The 25,000-nt window shown below is 40.4% G+C and overlaps 1 protein-coding gene across 5 annotated transcripts in view; it reads right to left on the bottom strand.

The window, feature by feature from the left end:
* Positions 1-340: 340 nt before the first annotated feature.
* Positions 341-25,000, bottom strand: part of LOC138003728 (sperm-associated antigen 1-like) — a 49,139-nt gene continuing 24,479 nt past the window's right edge. For all 5 annotated transcript variants that reach the window (XM_068849943.1, XM_068849944.1, XM_068849945.1 and 2 more), the window contains 13 exons: positions 24,994-25,000; positions 23,047-23,221; positions 18,526-18,606; positions 17,507-17,846; positions 16,315-16,422; positions 15,003-15,092; positions 13,362-13,475; positions 7,001-7,156; positions 5,933-6,043; positions 3,930-4,035; positions 3,138-3,212; positions 1,729-1,824; positions 341-998 (listed from right to left, as the gene is read on the bottom strand). The exon at positions 24,994-25,000 is cut by the window's right edge and continues 457 nt beyond it. In XM_068849943.1, coding sequence (XP_068706044.1) covers positions 898-998; positions 1,729-1,824; positions 3,138-3,212; positions 3,930-4,035; positions 5,933-6,043; positions 7,001-7,156; positions 13,362-13,475; positions 15,003-15,092; positions 16,315-16,422; positions 17,507-17,846; positions 18,526-18,606; positions 23,047-23,221; positions 24,994-25,000 — 1,560 coding nt within the window. In that variant the 3' untranslated portion in view covers positions 341-897. The remainder of the gene's footprint in view (positions 999-1,728; positions 1,825-3,137; positions 3,213-3,929; positions 4,036-5,932; positions 6,044-7,000; positions 7,157-13,361; positions 13,476-15,002; positions 15,093-16,314; positions 16,423-17,506; positions 17,847-18,525; positions 18,607-23,046; positions 23,222-24,993) is intronic.

The following is a 25,000-nucleotide window of genomic DNA, read 5'->3' as shown; positions in this document are numbered from 1 at the left end:
GACATGAACTCGGAAATGGCTTATTTTAGTGCTATTTTATTACCATGTAATCCATAGGAGCGTTAGCCCCAGAAAAGGAAATGGGTCCACAAATCACGGGAAAAAAAATTCACGGGTCGACTTCCCCCACGGTTTTAAAGTGAGTGCAAATGGAATTTTCTGTTATTGTATTATAGTTCTCGTTTTCCAATGAATGAAAACTTATCTTCATGAAAAAGACGTCGTCCTAAACTCGTTCTCAAAATGAGGTTGACGTGATGGGTTCATTAAGACCACATAGGGTGGTGGACAAACACAAACGGGCAAAGTATTGTAAGTGTGAATTAAAGCTTCAAAGCGATTGAAAAGGAAATCTTTTATTTTTCTTTAGCTCTCATTGAGCAAACAAACCAAACGACTTTACCCCGAGAGATTTAGTGTCAAGCAATACTTAAAAACATACCTTTGTGAATCATGTCACTATACTCAGAAGATAGGATCTTTTATCTAGCTCATCGAGAAAAAATATACCTGGGAGCACGAATATGTCGAAATTTGAACGAAAAGACTCTTCAATGAGCAAAGACAGGCACACAAAAACGGTTCGCTTAGCTTGAATGTGACGCACAGGGGTTTCTTAGGTTTGGATCTCGACATGTACTGCAGCAACGAAAACCTCAGTTAAAATTGGAAGATCACGCTTTCAAACTTTGGTTTCCGACAACTAGTCAACTACCCACTAAATGAATTTGGCGGACCGGCTCGGAATGAAAGTCAAATGTTGTTGATGTGTGTTCACGTTTTCCATATCCTTAGAAATGAACATCTCTCACGTAGCAGATTCCCAGCTAGGCAATGGGAAAGAAATGACTGATGGTGTTCTAGTTGACGTCCCCTTGTACTAAGGAAAAATGTTATTTACATTTTATACTTCGTTCGTAGTCGTTCAAATTCTTCGCTTGTCACAAAGACCTGTTCCGATGTTTGTGCTTGCAGATTGGAGAATAATTCACGAAGTTCTGTGAAGCAAAAGTTAAAGATAGAAGCAGAAAATTAATTTTAAATCAGTGCAACAAGAAAGCTATGGTTGCGGTGCCATTTTGCTAAATAATCTCTTAAGGCGATTAAAAAGAAGCGGGGGAAGATCATGGAAGCTCTTTGCAAAAGTTTAAGAAATTTATCTGGTGCGGATTTCGAGCTAACTTCACAATCGGAATATTCAAGGTGGCTTTGAGTCCGCTCCAGAGGGTTTTTAACTTTGCAGAGTTTCATCTTATCCTGCTGGCCTCGAATGTTCAAAAGGTGGATAACGTTATCCACCCTTCAAATAAAGGGGGCTTGGTCACTTTCTAACTATTAAAAATGGTGCTTAAAGAGCTCGTTCGTGAGATATGAGCGTTTCCATACAAACTATAGGGTCTTTTCAGACGGCTTTTCTGCACCTATGGTGACCTAAAAAGTTCCGTGTTTCATATGGTACGACAAAATTGCCGTTATGTGACAAGGTTGTTCAAGTTAATCCCTGTCATAAGACAGTCTTCAAACTGCTGAAACTGGTTTGAGCCACCTTTTAAGGGAATTTCACAAGTCAAAACCTCTCGAGTGTCTCTTAGATAATCCCCGTCCCCTGGAAACGAGACAAGAAAGATCCAGAGAAGGACGTTGGGCTGACCTCTTGCCACACAAACACGCTCTACCAAAAGCGGAGCAAAATCCCAAAGTTTTAGTAAACAAAAAAAACGTCCTTACCATTCTTTTCCTTCGTTGACAAGAATAGCAGCACTACATCAAAGCGTTCCACATGAGTAAGTTGTTCTAAGATGGCACAGGCCAGTTTTTCCTCACCTATAGAAAAGAATTACTATTAAATTCTCAACCCCCGATAATGCAATTCTAGCTTTCTCATTGGTTTACTGGATCTCGTTTACCAGCCATTATACCTGCGTTTGACCTTATATGGAAAGGAATGCGGCAACCGTCGCTCAGCATAAAATTTCTGGCGCCCGGAAATCACATCACTTTCCGGTTGTTTCTTAAACTTAAATAAAATTTAGCAAAACCGAAGGTTGAGAATTTAATTCCATTCGCTACGCGCCTCGTTGGCTATTTATCATCTCGTATCCAACGCGGGTTCATGGAATAATTGTTAATTATTACTCAAAATCCTTCTGTTCAAGGCTTTCAATCAGATTCTAATGCCACGCAAAGACATAGTTAACCGTTTTAGTACCTCGAGTTATAAAACAGAAAGCGAGTTTGACACGATTAACTTACATTTCCCCTAGATATTCCGCTAAAGTGTTGTCTCAAACCTTACAGCCATGGAAGCAAAAACGTTACGCGCCCACACATCAAATTTCCTGATAGCTAACATACACTGTAGCCGCTTTGCAAGAAAAGAAGTGTGCTGGAGATCGCCGTTGTTAAGAGGCCGATTTACTTCTCGCGGGGCGCTTCAGAGAAGCAAGCGATTGCTGCGTCGTATGAGGTCTCCGACGAAAGTCAAGGAAAGTGGAGGTAATAACATTACAGAAACAAAGCAGTTTCTTCGGGACCGTCTTGAGATTTGGCGATCATCCGAGGACGAGAACGAGTTGTGCTTTGATTGTGCAAGTTAAGTTGATTTACACTGACGTCGAAAACATTTTAACAATTTAGTTTGCTTGGTCAATAAAATGAGATCTCTTCAGATTTTACCAGACAAATAACAAGTTCAGAACGAATTAAAAATTCAACTTCAGGTCACAAGTTGACCTTTCAGAATTCCCGTCATTTACCTTCTGAGTTTTCGGATATTTTAGGGCCGACCGTGATTATGCGACCTGTCTGTCAACAGGCCAAATTCTGTGAACTGTCTTTCAAGGGAAATTGAATGAACAATCCAAGGGGGCTTCAGATGAAACAAAATTTTCACCATGCAGTTAAACAGAATAATGGTGCATAGTAACAACAATCAAAAAGCGAATTCGCTCACTTTGATACACCAGGAAAGTAGAAGTATTTATACGTTAGCTCTTAACAATTCGACATTGTATTATAGATAGAAGTTTTATGAATACTGGAAGTCAACTCGGGCACTTTTTTTGTGTCCGCTTCAAAGGTATTGAGAAAGGTACATCTCCTACCCCATAAGGAGTAAAGTGATGCTATTGCTTTACCTTGTGGCACAAATTCTTTGTTGAGTGCTGCAATGATGCTAGTTAGCATTGGCGCGTCAAGTTTATTGCTGAGAACTAAGAACAAAAAAGAACTTATCAGAAACAAAAAACTCAAAATATTTCTTCCGCTCATGGATGCTCGAATGCCTTCTTATTTGATATGGGTTCCCCGCTCTATCTGGTAAGTCTCGAGATTCGGAAAAGTGACTTTTCGAGTCGTTATGCCTTCTTGAATTCCGCTTATTTTCGAAAGCTGAGCTCATACTGTCTCCGTTTTCAACATACAATTAATTGACACTAACAGATACAACCGAAAACTTTTGACGCTTTTCAGAGATTCACGCTGCCAAGAAAGCGATTTTCAAAGACACCCCGACCCCGAAAAGGAAAAAAAAAATTGTTGTGTCCGCCAAATTTCACATTTCAAACCCCTCCTCAGTTTCTTCACAAGCAAACTGTTTCAATCCATGAAGCTTCGCATCTAAGTTTGCAACCACCCTTTGGAAGAAAAATGAATTTTGATGTTTCGGAAAAGCTTTAGAGACTTCATTCAAAATACAGTATCCCTGGTTAGAGAAATCTCAAAATGACAGGTGAATCAAGACATTAAGAATTCCATCAATAGAGGATCAACGCTCTACAAATCAGCTTGTGATCTAAGACCCAACCGTACTGTCTTCATATGCCGTTCACGCGAGTTTCTCTAAAAACCAGGGGTCTTGATTCTTAGCGAAGGAGCTGGGTTCTAGACTGAGGTGGGCCTCAGATTCAACCAACCAAAATCTCATTTACCTTTGGAGAGTCGTGCTGTTTCCAGTTGTCTCAATAAATTACCGTAATCTTTTGTGTTGCCTTTCTTTACTGAGTTCCACGCTTGAAAGAAATCATAAGCCGTTTTCTAAAAAGTAAAGGACAAATCAGTATACATTGGCGATCACCGCGAGGGAGTTGCATGTCAGTTCCAATAAATTTGCAATTGTTTTCACGCTCCGAAAAATAACAAAAAAAAGTATCTGAACATTTGTTGCACCTAAATTTTCTGCACACATCCTTTAATCAATTAAAAGATCGCTGCACAATATCCGTTCAATTTAATCGTCTCTTTCAATCAAAAGCGAAATTCTTTCACAAAACAACAAATAATTATATAGAGCATATGAGGGGCCTGACCCAGTATGGAAATGCAACCATTCCTTGGCTGGGTCAAGCCCTCGAGGTAATGAATATGTGAAATACGATCTTCATTATCCGTTCATCCTGTTAGTTTCATAATAGTGCTCTCTATTAACGTTCTTTTTTTAATTCCTTTTTTTAAAACCATGTGTATTTTCTTGCTCTCCCTTTTTCCCGTTTTTAGTTAAACTTTGCCGTAATTAATAAGATGGAGTCCTCCATGGCTTCTTGAGACTTCCTCGTCTTTATTTGTATTTCTTGATCCGTTTTATGTATTTAAGGCAAATGGATAATAAGCGAAATGATAAATTTACAAACAAAACGTTCGCGTTTCGATTGTCGGAAAATTCGTTTCCACTGCGAAAAAACACCTGTCTCAATAGAAATGATTAGTTTCCGCATTCAAAACACAAACAAACTCACACAAAACTTCGTGCCACACGGTATGAATGAAATCTTACACCTAAACTGTGCACCGGTGGCTTGGTTGAGTGAGCATCGGACTGTCATGCGAAAGGTCGCGAGTTCGAATCCCGACCAGATCAATACTTAGGGTCTTAAAGTAACTGAGTAGAAAGTGGTGCTTTTGTAATTTAATCTGCAACTGGTTAGACTTTCAAGTCTACTCGGATAAGGACCATCATCTGTTGGCCCCGTCTCAGAAATATCTTCTATGTTCATAAGTTCCCTGTGGGACGTTAAAAAACCGACACCGTGACTATTCGAGAAGAGTAGGGGATGAAGTCCCCGGTGTTGTGGCTGTCCTGTTCTCTCCAGCAGAAGCGGCCGGCTTGGTAGTGATGTCTCTAAAAAGGTTTATGGTGTATGAGGCCACCTGAGCAGAAACAGCCATAAGTCAAAAAGGAACTTTGCCGAGTGCTGGAACAAGTAGAGGTAGATGTGAACTGCGACCAAAACCTTCACTTTCATTTTAAAGTGGCTCAACTGTTTCACGTAACAGCAATGTTATAGTATCAAATTAAAAATCGATAATTGCTTAACATGATGCACTTATCAATTGACTTAAATGGTAACCATGGCAACAAAAGAGCCATCCAAACACGCCCTATAATTCGTCTCTGAAACGCTTATATCTCAAAAACGAACTCGATGACCCCAATCTTCATTGCTAGAAAGTAATTGGCAGCCTAAGATGACACTCTGCAAAGTTCAACAAAACTATCTGGAACGGATTCAGAGCCATCTTGTTCGTTTGTTTGTTTGTTTTTCGTTTTTTGAGCAGCTATTCAGCTGATGTGGACCTTCTATACCCACCCACTCATATACACACAGAGGACAACAACAACAACAACGGGAACTTCATCCCCTACTCTTCTCGAATAGTGTGTGGGTTCTTTAAACATGGACGATATTTGTGAGACGGGGCCTACGGTTTATAGTCCTTCAGAGTTATCCGAGAAGACTTGAAAGTCACCATTTGCGGATGTTATTACAAAGGCAGCACTTTCTCCTCAGTTATTTTAAGACCCTGAGTGTTGGTCCGGCCGGAGGCGAACTCACGACCTCCCGCATGGCAGCACGATGCTAAACCAACTGAGCCCCCGGTGCGCGGTAGCTATGAATCAACTCCAGAGAAGTGGGTGTATTGAGGAAGAACAAACCTTGACCAGCTTCACTGGCTTCGCGGACGTGTTGCTTTCAGTCTGGTGTACAGAGACTTTGTTCGATTGAGTCGCAGTGTTCGAGGAGTTTTGTGGCGGCTGTTGATCATCCTAGAAAGCAAAAAGAAAAGTGCGAGACATTTTTTAGTTAATACTAATACTAATACTAATACAATACAATACAATACAATACAATACAATACAATACAATACAATACAATACAATACAATACAATACAATACAATACAATACAATACAATACAATATGTACTAAAGTGAAGCTATGATCCTCGCAGTTTTGAATGCAATTTTTGCAATTGCGTAAAGAAGCCTGAAAAATTCATGACTTCAACGGGGTTTGACCCGTGACCTCGCGATACCGGTGCGACGCTCTAACCAACTGAGCTATGAAGCCACTGACGTTGAGAGCTGGTCATTTGTGGGTTCTAATGTTCCCGTGAGGAATGAATCAATGATGAAATGATATATGAAATGGATCATATATGAACTGCGGATATGAAATTAAGTGAAGCTATGATCCTCGCAGTTTTGAACGCAATTTTTGCAATTGCGTAAAGAAGCCTGAAAAATTCAGGACTTCAACTTTCATCAAGTTACCAGGACAATAAAGTACGGCTTTTTTATCGAGAACTTTTGAGTTTGATATCGGCATTCTGATACAAATCTTCATAGTTCTTACCCTCTGAGCCTAGGCTGCCTGTGAAGAAACCAGCCCAGCTAAAAGCATTCGCTAAGTAATTTTGTCCGGGGCTATTACCAAAATTAATGAAAATGCCCTTTGTCTCTGCCAGTCACCATTTAGTAAATTTGACCTCTATGTTATAAAGAACGTAATGCCGTTGTTTGTACAACGGATGAAAAATATGCCAGTTAGCCATCAAATGTGCTTTGTATCTAAATCAAGCTTAAACCCGCGAATGGCATTGACTCAATTGGGAATTTTTCTCGTTTGAAACAGTTTGAACATTTGTTTATTCTTCTTCAAGTGATCATGGATAGTTTGCGTAATTTTTCCAGGTTCATTTTCTCAATTTTTTTTTACCAACCTCGTCATCATTTTGAACTTCTTTGATTGTTATCCTTTTCCATGTCGGTGCTTTATCTTCCTGATTGGCTTTCGGTTTCTCTTCTTCTGTTTTAGTTACACTCTTCTTTTTCTTTTTCTTCGCTTTTGTGGTCTTCTCAGCTGACTCTCTTCGCTCCTACACAAATTTAAAAGTTACTTTTGGCCCAGAAATGAGGAGACGCAGGAGCCAGTGAGTGGGAACCTCCCTATGCACTGTATCCTTGAGTCAACGTTTGCACGTATCTTTCTATTTTTAGAACTAACACTTCAACAGGAGAGACTCGCATTTACATCAATTTACATCACGTGGCACAATTTGCATAAATTGCTTTCGTTATTTTTGTCTTTATTTTGTTTTTGACATTGGCCGTTTTCACACTGGAGACGGATTATCCGTCTGCTACATTTTCCGTCTTGGTATGAATTCGAGACAAATAAACTGTTTAAATTTCTCCCGTCTCGAATTCACATTAGACAGATAGAACACGGGTTTTTTCTCAGGCGCAGTCACAATTCCACAGTACTCAATATGGCAGCCATGGCGTACTTTCTTATGTCAACCAGGAGAAAACGAAAATTTGAGAACAATTTAACGCTCTCTCGGAAAGCTTAGCGAATTAACTCTGGAAACACAAGTGGCGTGTTGCTTGGGCCGTCTATTAGGAATCGAAGGAACAAGACGAAGAAAGAAACCATCCTTGGTGAGATCATGGCCACCAAAACTGGAATGAGGCGCAGTTTAAGAAAAGAGTTAGGGTAACACGTGAGACATTTCAGTTCATCCTCCATTCCATTTCTGATCAAATCTTTTCCTTCCCAGAACTCAGTGCGCTCTTTCTAGTTCCAGGCTTTTCAGATCAAAATAAGATGACTTCATCCGTCCTTATCTTAATTCAAGACGAATCATCCGTCTTTGACGGATGTTAAGTCCTAAAAATCCGTCTATATAGACGGATAATCGGACGGATTATCCGTCTAAAATGAACACCGTTCCGTTTTCAGACTAAGATGGATTATCCGTGCTGGACGGATAACCAGTCTTAGACGGATTATCCGTCTGTCGTGTGAAAACGGCCTATGACTTTATTCTGATTGGCCATTTAAAACAGTGCATGCAGAGGCGAAGAACTCGTGGCGTTCAAAAAACCGAAAGATACGCGAAAAGGTTGACTCGTAGGGCTTGTATGGGAGAGACAAGCTCCCACTCATGGGCTCCTGGGAGACGAAAATGATCAAATAAGGCATGATATACCACCAAAATGTACTTGCTATTTCTGGATAAACTTATGGAAGGGCCAACGTTCGTGAAAATTTTCCGGGAGCCTATAGGGCTTCCAACATTAAAAGTTAGTAGCCCGAGTCATTTTTTAAGAGTTACATGACTGTATAATTATAGCGGAGCTCCGCGCGCGGCGGAGCACCATAGTTAAGAAAATATGGTAACCCATCAATGCGAGAAATTGTAATCTTTGGATCAGCTGCTACATCACCCAGAAATTTGGGTTTTATAGCCATGACGTCATCGATCGTCCGTACGTACGTACGTCCACCCCTCCATGTATGCCAATGTGACCAGTATGTATGGGTTATTGACCAAGCGTGAGGTCAAGATGACTGGATATTGGCCAAGTTCTTTTTTTGCGTGTTTATGGACCGAGACGAAGTCGAGGTCCATAAACACGCAAAAAAAGAACTTGGCCAATATCCAGTCATCTTGACCGAACAATCTTGGTCAATAAAGGATTTATTATATGACTTAAAACACCAAAAAATGATCTTTGATCTTGCGGGACCAAGCGAGAAATCCCGAGCGGGCAGTATCGCTCCATCTTGCCCGCTCGGGTAGCCAATCAGAGCGCGCGATTTGGTTCATCTTGCCCGCTCACGGAGCTAGTCATATAATAAACTAGTTTACAGCATACATCTTTGATATTGGACATCCATGTTTTGATCAATTGACACCTGTCAAAACAAGGTATCCCCTGACCAGTATCACGTGACCATATCACAGGCTCAAGCTTAGAGCTCACCGAGGTCAGCTGTTTTTTGAAAGTTGTCTGCTGACCAGGTTCTGGTTTTCGATTGGATTGCATGCTAAACTCAGGTTAACTCACCTAAACATAAGCGAGGCTTCCTTTTTCGCGCGCTTTCTGTGGCTCGACGCAGCTACACGGCCATACTACATCAACTATAGTTCTTACAGAGTCAACGCTTTTCGTGTTCAGGTGGAAAACGGTTTGGAAAACGTTTTCTTTCTGCATTTTTCGCTGGTTTCAATCCAGTTTGACATATCATGATAGCTGTGGTCCACACTGGCGACTACGCAGTTATTCAAGTCAATCATCGGAGGGATATAAACTTAAAGCTGAGTGTTTATTTTTAACTTGCTTAGAGCTGCTTTTTTCTCTGTATTGCAATTTTTGGCATATCTTAAGAAGCTCTCATAACGTTACATGATGCCTGGAGGACCTATGACTAGAACAGAAACGAAAGGAGAGCGAAAGAGAACGGCAACGACAAAACAGAATACCAGTAATAGCTCATACTTAGCGCAAGACGTTACCCCACAAATTCTTTCCTTGGGCACTAAACCGTTTGTTATTTTCAAAAAAAGTGTTTTTATTGGTTTTTCCTTTGTTCAGGAATGAAAATCGATTTTTTTATTGTCAACTGGAAGTAAATAACAATCATCTGTACTCTTTTGGACAAATAAAGCAAAACAAACAAACAAATCAACTTTTTCTTTAATGCGATCGAACAACTTGAGTGCTTTTTAATCCGTTTGCCCAACGTAACTGGTTTACGATGTGCCTCGAGAGTGACAAGAAAATGTTGCCCTTATGTTATAAACACGTAATCGCAATGAGTTCTCGTAAAATTAGGGGGAAATTTCATTAGCTTGTGTTTTCAGAAGTTTGTTTAAAGCACCTACACGTTATTTAAGTGTTGGAGCGGATCACGTTTGAAGTTGTACTTCGTTTTGTCTTCGTTGCATTGCCGTATTTTGCCGATTCTTGTTCCAAGCCAACCTGGCGTGTTTCAATGAAATACATCAAAATGTGAATGATCTCGTTTTCAGAGATAAAGTGGAATAAAGTACATCAGTAAAACTCTTCTTTGACCTTGAACTGACAAAGTTTTTTTATGGCTTCTAATTTTAGCGCGATTCCTATTCGCTAGCTATTGACGGTTAACTCTGAAATGGCTTTTTTCCTTTTCTATTCGCACGCTGAGGGTGTGCTTGTTTTCTTTTAAAACTCATGCGGTTCAAGAAAAATACTCATACTCGTAATCATCGCTTCGTGATTCCGACATGCGATATCAGTTTTTAGCGTAAAATTTACCGTGGAATTCACTAGTTAAGCAATGAATTTTTCTATCACTGAAGAAAGCAAAGAATTTAATTATTAAAGCAGCAACCGGAAACATCAAAACGAGCACAATTCGAAAGCTTTTATTTTCACAAACCCTACAGGCAGTAAGAATAATTAACCAGGGAGCTCCGCTTTTATGTTTGGCTAAATCTATATATTACGAAAGATGTAAACGTGCCATAGATGACTTCCCAAAAAGACTGGTATGTACCTTATGACTGTATACGTTGTATTTATAAACGAAGTGAAAAAGAGCAATCACATAATGTAACAGTCAAGTGCGCCCATCGAAGGACGGCACGAGAAGCAAAAAGTATTGATTATATACCTGTTGCGAGAGTTCCATTGCTGTCACCACGCAATTAACGCGGGAAAAAGGAGATTCGCACGTGTAACAGCAATAGTGATATCAAAGGTCCCGGCTACTGGAAAATGAATTTCTCTCTTTTGGATGATGATGATTACATTAATGATATTACAGTGAAGTTTCCCGTATGGTTTGCCGAAGGACGTAAATTTTTGTCAGATAATCGAAGTATCTGGGAACAGTTGAAATGTAATGTTAGAGTAAACGCAATTCAGCATTCTAAAGGTAAAGCGAGGAATAGGAATGAAAAAGAAATTGAATATGGTGGGAGAAGCACCAAATAAACCAAATAAACTATATATTATAATAATCTACAACTACTTAAAGTTCTTTATCGAGTTTAAATTATTTTAAACAAGTTCTATTAATAATAAAATGATCGAGCTTGGAATTAGTTTCTAAATAGCAATTATAAATGTGCTTTTTAAAGTTACTTTATGTTATAAGGCTCTTGCTACTATTATCTAATGAATTCCATAGTCAAGTACCACTCCCATGAAAAGTACGGTGACCAGATTTTATTCTTCATAAACGAAGTAGATTTTCGTTTTTGGTATTTCCCCATACAGTACAGCAGTACTCAAATAACGGTCTAATCAATGCATTGTATAATTGCTTAACGAATAACTAAGGTACATTTTAGCTCTTTTAAGTAAGCAGATTCCTAGAGTTTAACTTATTTGTGAGATATTCAATATGATCGTACCACTTGAGGTGTTTATCAATCTTGACACCCAAACGTTTTTCATCCTTAGCTTCTCCGACTGGAGTACCACCAAGAGTACCACCAAGAGATAGATGGATTTCCCTAGTGTGACAGTTTTTCACCAGTTCCAATAACTAACTGTTTCGTCCTTTTCGTATTGGGGACCATCTTATTTAGAGAGAACCAACTGCTTGCTTTGTTAAGACTGTCCTGAAGATCTTGCTGAACATGTAACAGATCACTGTTGGTCTCCCATAGAGTAGTATCATCCGTGCATATATCGACATTAGAATTGGGAATTGCAAGTGGTAGGTTGAGAAGAAGAGGTGGTAGGTTAATTGAAGAGTCTAAGCCTTTGCTAACTATTTGATATGTTAGCATTGGTTTTAGCTTATGATACATGAAGCTGTCTTCTTTCTTAAAAATATCAAGTAACAACGAGAGCGACCTGCAGGTAGCATAGCGAATCGAGGCAGGCGGTTCGACTCGTGACTCCAGCGGTTCAGGATGGTGTCGGAGGAAGAAATCCGACGTCACTGAAGTCACGTGAGAATGCCATGTATTTTTATTGGATGCTTCATTGACCAAGCTCAACTCGATTCTCACGATGGCCGCACACAATGACGAATTTGCTTCGCGAGGCGAAAAATATGAAACATGTTTGATTTTTTCCTCACGGCCCCGCGAGGCCAATTTCTGACCAAGAGTTCCCCGCAGACGGTGAGAAAACGGCTGAGCAAACCGCCTCGCGAGGCAGTTTGCTCAGCTCTTTCCTCACCATGTGCGGCGGGCTTTTGATTCAAAATTGGACCTGCATCTTATTACGTGCATTTCTGGTAACATGACATCACCAACACCTTGAACAAGCTGGAACCTCGAAGAGCACCTGCGATCATAATGAAATGAAAATCTAGACTCTCTACATTAACAGGCTTCAGTTACCATTGTAGACTGTATACATTATTACGTGGAGATTGGGTTGACGTACAATAGTGCAGACATCACCAAAACAAGTAATACACTTTCTTTCAGCATATAATTCAAGGTTAAGAAATCACATTACAAATATTATTATACCACGTTTCCCTGAGCAAGTCCGTAAAATAAAATCAGAGGAAACGTATAGACGCAGCGATACATCATGTCGGTTTTCCATATTTGGGAATCACATTACGACCCAGTCTCCGTACGCTACTAGGAGGTAACGCAACGAGTTAGAGTCGTTTATTTGTGGAATTTGCTTAGCTGACGTTCTCTCCAACCCAACCATATCGCTTTTTTCATCGTTTAATTACCAGCTGGAATTAAATTTACAAGAAAGTGAGGATGAATCACGACCGGGCGACCGTTATAATTAAAAGGCCACTTTGGAAAATACCATAATACTTTTTGTTTGTCCCCCCAAATTTTGAATAGGCATTGTTTTTGGTTTCTCTTGGGATCATTGTAAGTCCCATGAGAAACTGGAAACAATGGTTATGCAAAATTTGGGGGGACAAACAAAAAGTATTATGGTATTTTCCGAAGTGGCCTATAAAGCAGCAGCCTTGTAGGACATCAAAATTCGATAACGGTCGGTGCAGAAGATACATGGACAGCGACTAAGAGTTTGACTGGCGCAAACTCTTGTCATCTTTACTCTCGTTTGGTTTGGAGATTAAAGGGTTACGATAAAGAACAAAAGCCGGTGTTTATCAGAAACCAAACAAAAGAAAAAAGCTCCCAAAGCCAACTAAAATCAGTTGCTCTCAATGTAAGCAAAACATTGACGTATGTAGCCCGATTTCATCAGTACATAGCCCTCCAACATATAGTGTCGTGTGGAGAGAACACAACTGAGCAGTATAGAGGCTAAAATTTGATAAACGGGCTGGTTTCTTTTTACGAGCCTTACCTTTCGACAAAAGTCCAGTACAACCTCCAGTTCCTTTTTCGCAGCAGCATTCTTTGGTTCAACTTTCTGTAGTTCAAACAAATCTCGTGCGGCAGAATCATATTGAGACAAAGCCTAAAGTTCAGAAGTGAAAACCAGTAAGTTAAGCCTGGTTTTCACTAGCGACGCAAGCACAAGCGCAAGCTATGCTAGTGAAAACGAACGTCGACATAAGCATCAAAATCAACCACGCAAATGTTCAAATGCTCAGACGCAGGGAATCTGGAACGAGATTGCTATACGCAACAAATTTCCTTGTGCTTATGCTGCGTTTCGTTTTCACACGACGCAAGCAAACGCAAGCATTAGCGCAAGCACAAGGAAAAGGAAAAATTTTGATCCTTGTGCTTGCGCTTGTGCTTATGCTTGCATCAACCCCGTTTGCGCGGTGAAATAAGCGCTCTTATGCTTGCGCTTGTGCTTGCCTTCCAAGTGAAAACCAGGTTTTAAGCCTGGTTTTCACTATCAACGTAAGCACAAGGGCAAGCACAAGCATAAGCAGCGCTCTAGTGCTTGCGTCAAGCCCGTTTTCACGGTGAAATAAGCGCTTTTATGATTGCACTTGTGCTTGCGTCGCTAGTGAACGATGAAGCAGAGTTTCTTTGAGTGGTCATAAGTTTCAATTACTGGGTTCCGTAAAAAAATAAACTAAAATCATTTTAGCCAATTAGAACAGAAGCACAAAATTCAAGTAAACGATTGGAACTTCAAGGAAATTGGTGCTGAGCGCGATAAAAATGCGCGGGAAAAACTAGTTCTTTCGCTTTGACAATTGAATGGCTGAGAATATAATGCAAGAATTTTTGAAACAGCCACCAACTTGAGTCAAACAAAACTTAAGCCATCAACGAACTTTCTCTCAATGATTGAAAACCACTCAAGCAAGAAGAAAAATAAGCTGGATTATTATATGACAAGCAATTCTCAGGCAAAACGGAACACTCTGATTGGCTGGTTTGGATTTTATAGTAATGATCATTACCATGGAAACAGTTCGTTTCCGTATTTTTTCTCTCACCCTGAAAAGTCAAGTTGAGCGAAACACAAACATTTTTTAAAAACCGAAATTTATTTTTATCATAACATCACATCAATTTAGTTTCACATGTTAAGTTTACCGTTCAAGGTTCGCCAATGGAAGACGAACTCGAACATTCACAAAGTGGAGAAGTGTCGGATCGCTCAAAGAAACGATGCCACATAATAAACAACTTACAAACCTCACTTGCTCGTGACCGTACTGCCACGACCTCGGGCCAATCTTCACCAGTACGGCCCTCGCGTTCGCTTAGTAAGAGGTTAGTGCTTCAGTTAGCACATACCGGGGTTTCCTCTATCAATATGCTGACGAACAAAATTTTGGCGGATTGAAAAGGAATGGAACTTTTGGCATCTGTTCCTCCAGGTGAACTAAGAACACGTGCGTATAAACGGACGTAATGAAATGTATTGAAAGGCGAATTACGGTTAAAATAGATGAAGAATCATGACCACGCAGTTTCTTCCCAATTTCTGAAACAATTGTAATTTAAAGAATCCCGATCCTTTCAGGCTGCATCAATAGACATAAACGCAAATAAATAACGTCTAAAACAAACCAACCTTTTTAGCAAGCGCTCTCCTGAACAGTGCTTTTACATTGCTGGGTTGAAGTCGAAGTGCTTCAGTAGTGTCATCTATTGCTAGTTGGTTCTTTAATAGACGTGAATAAAATACACTATTAACATGATATGTTTAGAGCAAACAAAGGATCAGGCAACCTCGATCTCGTGTAAGGTAATACAGCAGAACCTCTCCTTTGGGACACCTCCATTCAGGGGACACACAAGTTGGTCCCGGAAAACAGTTCACCCCAATCTTCCGACTCCAACCCAACCTCTATTCAAGGATCAACCGCCCTGATACCGAGGGCGTCCCTTGAATGGAGGTTCCACTGTATTTAGTTGACAGAATAAGGCCTTGAAAGAGCTTCTAAGCATAGAGAGCAGATATGGACACAAGGGAAGTCTGATTGGTGAGTGAAAGTGATTCACACAAGACAGCTAACTGTCGATTTTAGAGCTGCCTGCAGTTTAGATTAATTTTCAAAAAGCTGACTGCACCACTAACTTTGCGGATATGTCCAGAAACGCCACTAATTAGATGAAGGGGGTAGTTTCTAAAGCTAAAACTGACGCTAACCCTTGCCCTTAGCTTACTGTTGGACTGAAATAGGTAGCAACATACTTTAGGCTTAAATTAAGGGACACTTCGTGTTGGATCTCAAAATACATCATGATGTAATTAGGTGCATTACTGGAGGTAAGTGAAGCAATCTCACTCAAGTTATCGTATTCGCCCTTGTCACACGGCGGCCATATTGTCCCGGGAGACCGAAAAAGCTTTGTTTTACCACGCCAAGCCTCACCCCCATGGTTTCCACTGGGAGGCTTGGCGTGGTAAAACAAAGCTTTTTGGTCTCCCAGGACAATATGGCCGCCGTGTGACATTGAAGGGCGAATTACCGGCATTTGAGAGATTTAGCATCGCGTTTACTCCAAACGGAAAAAAATCAAGTTTGAAAACTTAAGGAAACTTGCTCCATTTAAGCTCGTTTCTCTCTTGTTATTTATCCACGGATACGAGAAAACCCCTTAATGGGCTTTTCTGGAATGTTTCTTTTTGAGAGCACTTTTAAGATATCACTATTTGCTTAGCCACAAGTTGCATCTCCCTTACGTGTTGACATTTGCGAAGAAAAAAAAATCGGATACGCCACGGAAGGCTGGGGTTATAACTAACAGCGCATTAGAAAGCAATGCAGAGACACTCGGTTATTGAATACCCGAGCCGTTCATTGGTTATTCAGAAGTATAGCTAAATTTGGTTTGGTTACAGTTAAATTTAAGTGCAATGATGTGTGTTATCCTCATACCTGTTCGAGTCGCAGATAACAAAGCGCTCTGTTCGTGTAAACAGCAACATTTTCAGGATCGATAGCGATGCAGTGCGTATAACACGCCACAGCTTCTTCATAAAGGTTCTGAAGGAAAAATGGAAAGCCAAGAATGAAGAATTAAGAAGGTCTATACAAGAAAAGCTTTAGGATGTACCGTGAAATTCTAAGCGCCTGGAGTTACAAAACTTCCGACAGTTACTGGTAGGTGTACACAACGAAACTTTGGTTTTCGCGGTGTAAATTCGCTCTGACAAAGGCCTAACGCCGGAAACGTCAGGCATTCAATTTTTCATGATGAAAACTCGATTATTATCACTCGTTTGATAGAAATAAAATTTTCGACTTCCACTCCCCCATCAACGCAGCACCACAGTTTCTTTATAAAAAGTAACCCCCTTCATGCACGGGTAGGTCCGTGTAGCCCATAGTCGTAAGGTGGTGTTCATTATGTTCATTGGACAAGTTTCATGTGCTTCCAAAATGGAGTTAGTGGTAGATAGGTACTTCTGAGCACTGAATCTTTTCTACTTTCGAGATCTTTCAACTTTATTTGGCATAATGCTTTTTCTCCACGCTTTCTTCGTTAGCTAGTTCGTGCGCGTGAAACTGAAATACGAGATCAAATAATTATCTTTCTTTTGAGAACAATGATCTATTTATGTAAGAATGTTTTCATCGGAAAAGCAAGGGGCTTTAGGATTATGCTCTTTGGTTTTACGACCACAGTCATTTTTGATCGAAGCCGAAATTAGCCCACTGTATGCAAAAAATATTACAAGAGTGTGTAGCTGGTGACATCAACGCCTACCCAACGATGAAAGGTCGCCTAGCATAAGAACGTCAGGCGTAAAACAAACTTCGGGCGTAAGTCTAAGACCGATTACCAACGTTTCGAACGCAACTATAAATGTTTCAAGGTGTAATGCGCCCGTGGGAAAGATGATAGGAAACTTAGTTTCTTGGCAACTGAAAAATCACACTCCAAGGCAGGATTCGAACCTACGGCCTCCGCAACACAGGACAGGATGCTCTATCCATACAAGACCTCCTCCCTCACAGGTTCGATTCCTGCAAAGGACTTGGATTTGTCAATGGTCCCTTTGCCCGTAGTCAAGCAACGTTTAGGCAACCATCTTTCCTACCTCCTTAATTCAGCAATTAAAGTTACCTGTTTAACCAATAAATTGCCTTTTTCTTTGCTTTGTGCAAACCTCACAGCTGGATCAACGGTACTATTGTCAGAGGCTTCTTGTGAGTTAACCATGGAAGTCTCTGTCAAAGGGGAAGGGTGGGTACCACTTGTATCCACGTGACCGGAGGGTTGAAGAGGGATTGTAGGGCCAAAGGTGTCACTTGGGTGGCTAGACTGCCTAGGTGGAGCATCTTGCTGTGTTGCAGCGGAATTGGTAGCTAGACCATCATGGGCAGTAGAAGGCTGAGAAGTGGTCAATAGAGTTACTTGTTCTTTCCAGTTTTGTCCATAGACTCTCTCGAGATGTTTGGAAACTCTGCAAATGAAAGGTAGTTGAGAAATACATGAAATGATGGGAAGGTTCTTTCAGGACCTACAACAAGTTGCAAAATTGTTGAGACAACATTGAGGGAAACGTTTTGCCTTGTATTTTTTTGCAATTGGTCAGCCCTTTAAGTCTTCTCAATATGGTTGCATTGTGGGGGAATAATTATGAAAACCCATGGTCACAGCAGGTAAAATTGCAAAATAATGATGTTCCCCTACAAGATAATATTACCCCAAATTATGTTTCCTTAAGTCTTTTGAAATTTCGTGATATTGCTAAAATGTACACATGTTTATTGACATTCTATGTATGATTATCTTTGTGGCGACAAGCCATGTAAATTTTATTACTTTTACTATATCATGTCCCTCTCTATTCTTTTTTCTCCTTAGGGTACTCTATTACTCAATAAATTCCCGACATTGTATGTTTTTGGAATAGAGTAAATAAAATAACAATAACAACGTCTTCTCGGATAATGACTCCCGTCTCACGACCCTTGCCCATGATAAACTATTTGAAGTTAATTGAAAAGCCCCATCACACTATTTGGGACACATATACTGAGTACTTGCCGATGTAGCTAGCGTCGAGGTGATCTCTCAAAATGGTTTTAGGTGTACGAGGCCACGTAACGTTCGTACAAAACTGATGAAAATATAATCACCTTAAATATCCTTGTAGTGCTCCCTGGTGCTGAGACTGTATCCTCAGAGCCAATTGATAATCAAACCATGCTTTAGCATACCTGATGATAATGAAAATAAAAATAAAACGCATTACAGATATCTAAAGGCCTGGTGAAATAATAAAAACGTTTGAGGCTACAAATCGGAGAAGATCAAGAAGCATGCGAACGCAACCACGCGGCCCTCAATAATAAGAAATCGGTGCTACGAAGTCGAATCGATCCACACAGCTTTGCATCATACCTTTAAGGCGATGTTACACACGGCAATTTTTCTTTTAACTTAATTGTCTCGCAATTTTGTTGCGGCAAAAGTTCTCACACTGCGAAGCAAGTTCCTCGATGGGTGTTACACTGGGCAACGTTTCTTGAAACTTGTCTTGTTTTCGATGATCACATGAGGTAAGGAAGATTTTCGTTAGCTAGTGCCGCAAACCGTTGCAACACAAGTTGCAGGACAGATGTTACACAACGCAATAATTGAGAAATCGCTGCAACGTTGTGTGAAGCGTTGCGGAAAGTAGAACTAAATTCTACTTTCCGAAACGGTTTCTGTAACTTGTCTCTCTTCTCTGTCTCCTTTGTCGTTTGATTCAGCCTGGTCACGTGTCGCCCAAAATCTGAGAGGTTCTCCAAACGTGTGTAAGGGAAGGGGAGGCACTGTAGGCCTTGTCATCATTGCGATCCGGCCATGCATTTGATTTTGTGATCAGACGAGCATTGACAAAACGTTTCACGGTAAGATGTTTTATGCACATGAATTTTCACCCGAGTGAAGGTCTGGATTCAAGCTCAAGTGAGCAGTCGACGTCGAATTGAGTGATAACGAAGAATGGTAATAGTTTAAGGCAGAGAATTAATAACAATAATAATAATAACAACAACAACAACAACAACAACAACAGTAATATTACTATTTTTATCACCCTGGTAACGAGGTTCTCGCAAACTAAACCCCGTTCCCAGGGTCTCTCTTCTCTGCCTCCATTGTCGTTGAGAACGACCAAGTCTCACCCTCAATAGACCTAATTCACGATGGCCGCCATATTGGATTTTGCTATTATCATGCAAATTATCTACACACTTCTTTGAGGGGGCAAACAACACAAGTTCGAGAGGTTATAACGAACATCTTAGCCACCCAGATGATTTTTTTCACGTTCATTGAATGTTTCTCACCTCAGTAGTAAAATAGAATGATTACACAAGTTACTTCGATGGTTTCTTTTAAGTAAAATTTGAGGAGATAACAAAGTAGAGAGTCAAAATTTCAAAGGCAATCAAAGATATAACATTTTTATAAAAGGTGCTTAATTCTAAATTCTAAAATGTACTTTTAGCAATTTGATTTCAATATTTCGACGAGCCCATTTTCCGCAATTTGCCTTTTTTCCAATGTTTTCCAACATCGCGAAGGTGTTCGCGGAATCGGTCGCCTACCTGTCTCGCCAATGTATAATTTATTGCATAACGCACAGGTTATGCAACAAATGACATTTGCGGAAGTACATGTGAAATGATCGGTGATCTTAACAGATAGCTTAGATCCCGATATCTTGCTAGTATTAAGAATGAAAAGACAAGTTTTGCATCGTGAGCGCGCACATTTAAAAGTGCCGGGTTGCTCGTTAGTTTTGAACGCGCTTCTAACTAAAAAGTTGCCTACGTTTTTGTCGCGTTTGAATGAAATAAGTGGAGGTTACGAAAAGTGAGGGTGAATGGAATTCAGCCATTCTTATCTTTTTGTGACGTTTGCAGTACTGACTGTCGATCAAATTGCTGGGCGCGGTAACACCCACTAAGAAGTAAGCTTACACAGTAAAAAATGTCGGTCACCAAACTTCAAGAGAAAGCTAACCATTTTAAAATCAAGCTTTAGACTTAACCATTATTCAGCAATGATACTAATTAGTTGTGGTAAATGATTGGCACATTTTTTTAGTCAGTTGATCTTTAGAGGTTAAGTGGATAAAAACAGTTCCTTTAAAGTAGGTGCTCCGGTTCAAATCTGCTTTTACTTGTTTTCTTTTTATTTGCTACCACAAGTCCTGGGACAGAGTAATCTAAATGGAGGGAGTTTCTGGGTTCACATGTTCCCGTGATGAGTGAATTAATGAACGAAATGATATATATGAAATGCATCATATATTGCACTGCGGGTGTGAAATCAAATGAAACCATGTTGCCTCGCAGCTCATTTGATTTCATACCCGCAGTGCAATATATGATGCATTTCATATTTATCATTTCGTTCATTGATACAGTTTGACTACTAAGTCTTCTCCGATAAACTATAAACCGTAGGTCCCGTCTCACAAACATCTTCTATGTTCATAATTTTCCTGTGGGACGATAAAGAACCCACACACTATTTGAGAAGAGTAAGGAATGAAGTGGCCGGCTTGGCAGTGATGTCTCTAAAAAGGCTTATGGTGGATTAAGACACCTAAGCAGAAGCAGCAAGAGGTAAAAAGGACTTTGCCGAGTGCTGGAACATGTGGATGTAGATACGGATGTGATCGTTTATCGACCCAGCTCAAATCAAACTGTATGAACATGTGCTAGTATTATATTTTGTTCCGTGATTGGCGTTTTTCCATCGAACGTTGAAGAAAATGATTCCTAAGTCGCAAGATCAGATATACAGAGAGTAGACAGTTTTCACTTATTTACATTTGAAGAAACATTTGCTACAAGCAAAATCTTTTTTTTTTGTGAACGTCAATCGCCGCTCAACATCAGAGGTTTTATCGGTCGCAAAGGCTTTGACCGCTTTTGTGGAAATTCATCCCCTGTGGGAATAATTTTATCATCAGCTCTTTTCACTTTTTTGAAACTTGCACTGAAAGGTAAAAAATGCCTTGTCAAACGAATGCGCTTTCGCCCAGTTGCGGGATTAAAATATAACGAAAACTCTACCCCAGTGGGAAAATCTTTGTCGAATAGTTATACGTGACCAGCCTGAACCAGCGTCTTTCTCCTCAACGACAAGGAGGCAGAGAAGAGAGAGGATGGGAACGAGGTTTCTGCAACCTGTCTCGCCATGGTATTGTGAGACAAGTTGCTAGGAACATTTCACAATATAAGAGCGCCTTTAAACATGCCTGTATTTTCTGAAAATGAAGTTGTTCACAAGTTGATGTGCTGAACAATAATCAGCTCTATGCATGTTCGCTTTTAGTCGTGAATACGCAAAGCCTATAGTGTAACAGTGCCTTCAGACATGCCTTCATTTTCTGAAAATGAAGTTGTTCACAAGTTGATGTGCTGTACAATAATCTGCTGTATGAATGTCCGTTTTTAGACATGGATACGCGAAGCGAATAAACGACAGTCGTTAGGGGTCAGAATATGCAAATTTGTCACTCACAGTTAAGTCTGTCTCTCACTCAGTTGAATTCAAATCGATATAGCGACGATCAATATTGATTTTCCGACGTGTCACTTTCCGAAGTAATGCCGCAACGTAATACGTTAAATAGTCTTCGACGTTCCTTCGTTCCGACGGGATTGATACTCGTTACAGTTAGCATGTGTTACCTAGCCACTGCTCAGTGGAAGACTAAAGGTGTCACTGTGCTATGCGTGCTGAAAATGAATGCGAAGATATATTTTCTCGTCGATCCGCCAAGTTCACAGATCCACTCGTATTAGCAAAGGAGCACGCCCTGAGATTGCCTTTGTTATTATTTCATCTTTCTATTGGTTATATTCTATACCTATATGGTGCACTTGTAACATATTTAAAAGCTGAATGCGCTTAAATGTAAAAGACGGGGTTAAAAACACTGGATAGCTGTGTTTACAAAGTTGAGAAACGTCTACAATAATTTATTATTGTAGATGTTTTCGGCATCACCTTGGTGTAGTTGAACAGAAGCATTCCTTTACTATAAGAATCAAACACGAATTCACTCTTTCCTCGCTAAATGGCTATCCTCTGGTACCTCATAGGCTTTTAACCACCTCGTAAAAAGTTTAAAGGAGCCGAAAACACCGGTTGGCGTTTCTTTTCGCCCGGCTCTTTTGCATCTATAAAATGCAACTTTAATACAGCATGTTTCATGATCCGTTCCAGATTTCGTGAAAGGTTGAGAAGCTTTGGAAATAATCCTTGTTTTTACTTATCGCAAACTGAGGCATTCGTGGCTGTTTACATAGCTGACTGAGGACCACTCAGATATTTGAAAATCATCTGGTGTAGCCTGCCAATGATAACGCATTCTTTTTCGATAAATTCAGTCATTATTTCCTAGCCAAGATCAGAACGCAAAAGAACTACTCCTTTTTTGTAACCAATGTATCCACGACTTCTTCCCAGTTCTCCTTTGATTTTTTTGTAGGAACACAACAAAACCGCATTGTTGGATAACGGTGACCTCGGTATAAAATACCTAGAAGGCCAAGGGGCTTGGGTTAATTAGCTTCATCTGCCCAACCTCAGCCAACAATAATTATTGATAAAATTAATGTTAATGATCTAGTACAACCAATGCTTACTTTTCCGATATTTCATAAGCTTGTGCCCTTTTAAGAAGCGATCTGAAATCACCGGGCAAAAGCTTCAAGGCTGATGTACAATCTGCAACACAACCCGCACAATCTCCGATTTTCATCAGACAGGATCCTCGATTGCACAACACTGAGCAAAGAGCTGATTGGTAGACTAATTCATCTGTAAAGAGAAATCTGTCGATTAGGCTAAGGAAATCTGAGCAAATTGCGTTATTTCACTTATTTGGGCGCAATCATTGGCTTTTAAAATTGAGCGGACTGGGCTGTAATTGAAATTTTGATGCAGCATTTTCTAGTACGTTTTTCACGTTGGCATCAACGCATAGGTGGGTCAAGAGGTGCAAGGGTGGCACAGTCGGTTAATGCGCGGCCTAGGTGCAAGAGGTCCCGAGTTCGATCCCCGGACCTCACATCCTTGTTTCGACTTCTTTCCTTTCAGTGTAGCCTAAGTAGTTTTAAATACCCTTAAAACGCAGCACTGATGGAAAGAGGGGGGTAAGATGAGCGTACCGTGAGCTTCCTGGGAGAGTACTCTCTAGAGAGTAAAGGAACTTCCAACGTTAAGTAACGTGTACCTTTTCCTTTACCTAACTAGCTTGTGAAACCGTTTGAATCAAGTATTTCAAAAAGCCAATAGGATGTATTCATTTTTTTAGATTTTTACGGATGCCAATCGTGAACGCACCGAACGAATTTAACTAGTTTCCTTTCCCGTGAACCTTATTACCTCAGAGATATAATAAGGCAGCGTTTACACGAACGCGGTTTCACATCAACACGGTTTCATGAGTTCGAAATCGCGTCAAAATCGATGCGGTTTGGAAGTGTTTACACGGAACCGTTTTCGCCAGAAAATCCAAGTCGTGATGGTATAAGTGAGCGCTGCACTACGTGCTAAATTCACTATTTTGAATTGAACAATGCAAATTTCGCCCCAAAATAGTAACCGTATTCAAATCGATGCGCTTTTGCTGTTTACACTACAGATGAAACCGCGTCGTTTGGAAAACGCTCCACTTTTAGCACCGGTTTCAAATCGACACGGTTTCGATAACAGTCTCGATCGGTGTCGTGTAAACAGAAGGTGCAACCATATCAAAATTGATGCGGTTACAAATGAAACCGCGTTCGTGTAAACGCTGCCTAAATATCTTACTAACCTCGTTTTCTCGGCCCGTAAACGGTACTGTAAGTTACGGCTCCTCGCCGTCTTAAACTTGGTCCGTAACTTACAGCACGGACCTCGAACTCCGTTAGTAAGAAGTGCTTAAGCGTGAACTTTAAGGCAACTTCGCAGGGAGAGTGTTTACTACGTTCGCTTACAGCGCTATTTATTTCAGAACCTTCCGGGGAATTTCGATTTACCGGTAACATTAAAAATATGGAAGAGTTTTGGTGTTGACATGAATCATTCAAAAGAGTGGAATAATTTATCTCGACGCCATCCCGTCCGACCACCTTTGCCTTCTTCCTTATATCATCTCAACTCCATTTAAAACCCAGGGCACTTTTTAAAATACTGACAACTATTTTCAATCTTTGCGTTTCCTTAACCCTGCTTGTTTATTCCCTTACGCGCGTAGTGTAGCATTGAAGGATTATTCATTGCTTGATCACACAAATGGAGAGCTGGCAATTGGACAAAATTGCATAGAAATCTCCAAAAAGGTCTGCGCTATCACTTTAGAGGCCCTGTTACATTCTACTCGGTATGTATTTTAGGCAACAAATGAAGAAGGAAACAATGGGGTAGTTACCAGAAATCAGCTTAGCCTTCTTAACACTCCTTTACTTGGCTATCAAGCTATATCTCTTCTTGGGGGAGAGAGTGCGTGACTAAAACTAGAGTGGGAGAGGGATGGAGGGGGAAAACGAGAGTGTAGGGAGAGGGTGGTGCTTGGAAGGGCCTGTAAGGGCTACACGAGGGGTTACCTTTTTC

This window comes from Montipora foliosa, chromosome 5 (genome assembly GCF_036669935.1).
Source record: "Montipora foliosa isolate CH-2021 chromosome 5, ASM3666993v2, whole genome shotgun sequence".
Lineage (NCBI taxonomy): Eukaryota > Metazoa > Cnidaria > Anthozoa > Scleractinia > Acroporidae > Montipora > Montipora foliosa.
This window is presented reverse-complemented; position numbering and strand designations above follow the sequence as displayed.